The sequence below is a fragment of the Lipotes vexillifer genome, unplaced genomic scaffold, assembly GCF_000442215.2.
Source record: "Lipotes vexillifer unplaced genomic scaffold, Lipotes_vexillifer_v1.1 scaffold225, whole genome shotgun sequence".
NCBI classification, from domain to species: domain Eukaryota; kingdom Metazoa; phylum Chordata; class Mammalia; order Artiodactyla; family Lipotidae; genus Lipotes; species Lipotes vexillifer.
Window position 1 is genome coordinate 1,369,745 of NW_006787630.1, and position 2,895 is coordinate 1,372,639.

Consider the following 2,895-nt stretch of genomic DNA (forward strand, 5'->3'; position numbering starts at 1 on the left):
CCGCTGTGGCCTCTCCCGTTGCGGAGCACAGGCTCCGGATGCGCAGGCTCAGTGGCCATGGCTCACGGGCCCAGCCGATCCGCGGCATATGGGATCTTCCCGGACCGGGGCACGAACCCGTGTCCCCTGCATCGGCAGGCGGACTCTCAACAACCGCGCCACCAGGGCAGCCCTGCCCAGTTTTGAATTGGGTTGTTTTTTGTTATCGAGGATGGTCAGAATCTTTAACAATGAGAGTAGCCAATCAGAATGGAGCTCACCAAAGGTGGGAGAAGGTTCTGGAAGCCTCTGGCAGTGCCAGGCATTGCTATTTGGTTATTTCCATCTGACGAGTCCTCGGGGACAGGACAGGGCAACAGGAAGCATGGGTTCCCCTGGGAAACCATTACTTACGAATTGCCCCAGGGTCACTAATGGAACAGCCTGCTGGGAATCCCAGGGAAACCTGCCCCAGGAAGTGACAGTCTGGTGGACACAGGTCACATAAGCGATGACATTCAGGGCAAGAAGAGTTGCTTTTTTATCGCTTTAAATTTTGTTTCTCTTAATATTTTATTATGAATATATTTAAGTAGAAAAGATGAAAAAATAGGACAACAAACACCCATATGCCAGTATCTGATTTCAAAAGTTATTACTATTTCACTGTATTCGTTTTTTCTCCCACTCTCTCCCACTCTATCTGCATCTGTAATTATTCACACACACATTCATACATATATATCTTTGCCAAACCATTTGAAATTAAGTAGAAAACATCATGACACATGGCCTCCGAATCTCCCGCATGCATTTGTGCAAATAGACAAAAGAGTCTGTCACATACCCACATACCACTGTCACACCCAAGAAAGTTAAAAACAGCCACGCAATGTTATCTAGTAGCCAATCCATATTCAAGGCCTCACTCGCCTCACCCTAATCCCAGCCGTGTTGGATCCTGTCTTTGTTTAAAATACTGATAATTCGTGCACCATGTTTTGTTTTTGTTTTGTTTTTTTTTGTTTTTTGCGATCATTCTGATTTTTGACAATGTTGCATGAAAATATTATTATTCTTATTTGCTGCATTGGGTCTTCGTTGCTGCGCTCAGGCTTTCTCCAGTTGCGGCGAGTGGGGGCTACTCTTCATTGTGGTGCGCGGCTTCTCAGCGCGGTGGCTTCTCTTGTTGCGGAGCACGGGCTCTAGGCGCGTGGGCTCAGTAGTTGTGGCGCATGGGCTTAGTTGCTCCGCGGCACGTGGGATCTTCCCGGCCCAGGGCTCGAACCCGTGTCCCGTGCATTGGCAGGCGGATTCTTAACCACTGCGAAACCAGGGAAGTCCGAAAATATCATTATTAGTCTCGATGGCTGAGTTTTGGGGCGCCTCCTTAACAGTTGCCCGCCGGGTGAGTGCCTCACCCTCCGGCCCCATCCTCAGTGGGCCTCTGAGCGGGGGTTTGTCTGCCCTGCAGATTCCAAGACCCCACCGAGTGGGTGGCTTACGCAGGCAGCACCTACCTCAGCGGCTCGGAGGCCAGCACGGTGCGGGCCCGAGTGGCCCGGATCATCACGCACCCCTTCTACAACTCTGACACGGCCGACTTCGACGTGGCGGTGCTCGAGCTGGGTGGCCCCCTGCCCTTCAGCAGGCATGTGCAGCCTGTGTGCCTCCCGGCCGCCGTGCACGTCTTCCCGCCCCGGAAGAAATGTCTGATCTCGGGCTGGGGCTACCTCAAGGAGGATTTCCGTAAGCACCTACCGCCCGCAGCCTCTGCAGGCAGCCAGCAAAGCCCAGCCAAGCAAGCAACACACAGTCCGGCCTCATGAGCCGCGGATTCTGTATTTGCGAATTCGCCTACTCGCTAAAATTCATTTGTCTCCCCAAGGGGATACTCGTGGGGGGAATCTGTGATTGTTCCCTGATGCGCAATTTGAGTCGTTCCCAGCTGAGGTGGAGCTGGGCAATACCCTGCCTCTTGGTTCAGCTCAGACTGGAAACCAGTGTCCTTTTCATGGTCTATTTACTGCCACTTTTTTTTTTCCTGCATTTTTGAGCTTTTTGTGGCAGGTTTCACAAAATCTAAACAGGCCCCAAGCGTAGAGCTGAAGTGCTGGCTAGCATCCTAAGTGCAGGAGGGCTGGGATGGCCTTATGGGCAGAAAGTACGTGTGTTAGATGAGCTTCATTCAGGCAAGAGTTACAGTGCTGTGGGCTGTGAGCTCAGTGTTAACGAATCAACAATGTATGTTAAGTGAAGTGTCTTTAAGCGGAAACACACGTACCATCATGAGGTTACGTACGTATGGATCGGCTGTGACCAGAGGCTCTCAGGAACCTGACCCCGTGTAACCCCCGGAGCAGTGGGGCAGTGTTCACTGATTCAGTGTTTGGGTAATTTTATAGAACAGAACTGCCTCATATCGACTGTAACCTGATGGTGGTAAATGCTGGGAAGGAAACCAGTAGGAAAAATGAGTTGAGGGTGGGGACAGCTTTAGGAAAGGGCCTGAGATGGTGACACTTCAGCTAAGACCAGGCTTCCTACTCCAAGGACTAGGCAGGAAGCAAATCAGACAGAAACCCCTGTTCACATGGAGCCCCCAGTCCAGACCAGCACCTCCCAATAAAACTTCCTTCAGTGGTGGACACAAGCCACATCTGTGCCATCCACGATGGGGGCCAGCAGCCCTATGACACGGGCTAGCGCTACCAAGAAACCGAGTTTTACATTTCACTTCATTGTAATGAATTTCCATCTGCATTTAAATAGCCTCATGTGGGCAGTGGCTATCGTACCCAGACAGAACAATTCCAGGGGGCAGTAAGTAGATAATGAACAAGACAAGTGGCAAATGGTAATGTACAGAATGGAGAAAAATAAGGCAGGGGTTGGTCGGGGGGGGGGGGGGGGGAA

General features: G+C 51.3%; 1 protein-coding gene across 1 annotated transcript in view; it reads left to right on the top strand.

The window, feature by feature from the left end:
- TMPRSS9 (transmembrane serine protease 9) overlaps window positions 1–2,895 on the top strand; it is a 30,233-nt gene that overhangs the window by 15,656 nt on the left and 11,682 nt on the right. Inside the window, exon 7 of the mRNA XM_007460374.1 lies at window positions 1,454–1,728. Within this exon, the coding sequence (XP_007460436.1) occupies window positions 1,454–1,728 (275 nt within the window). The remainder of the gene's footprint in view (window positions 1–1,453; window positions 1,729–2,895) is intronic.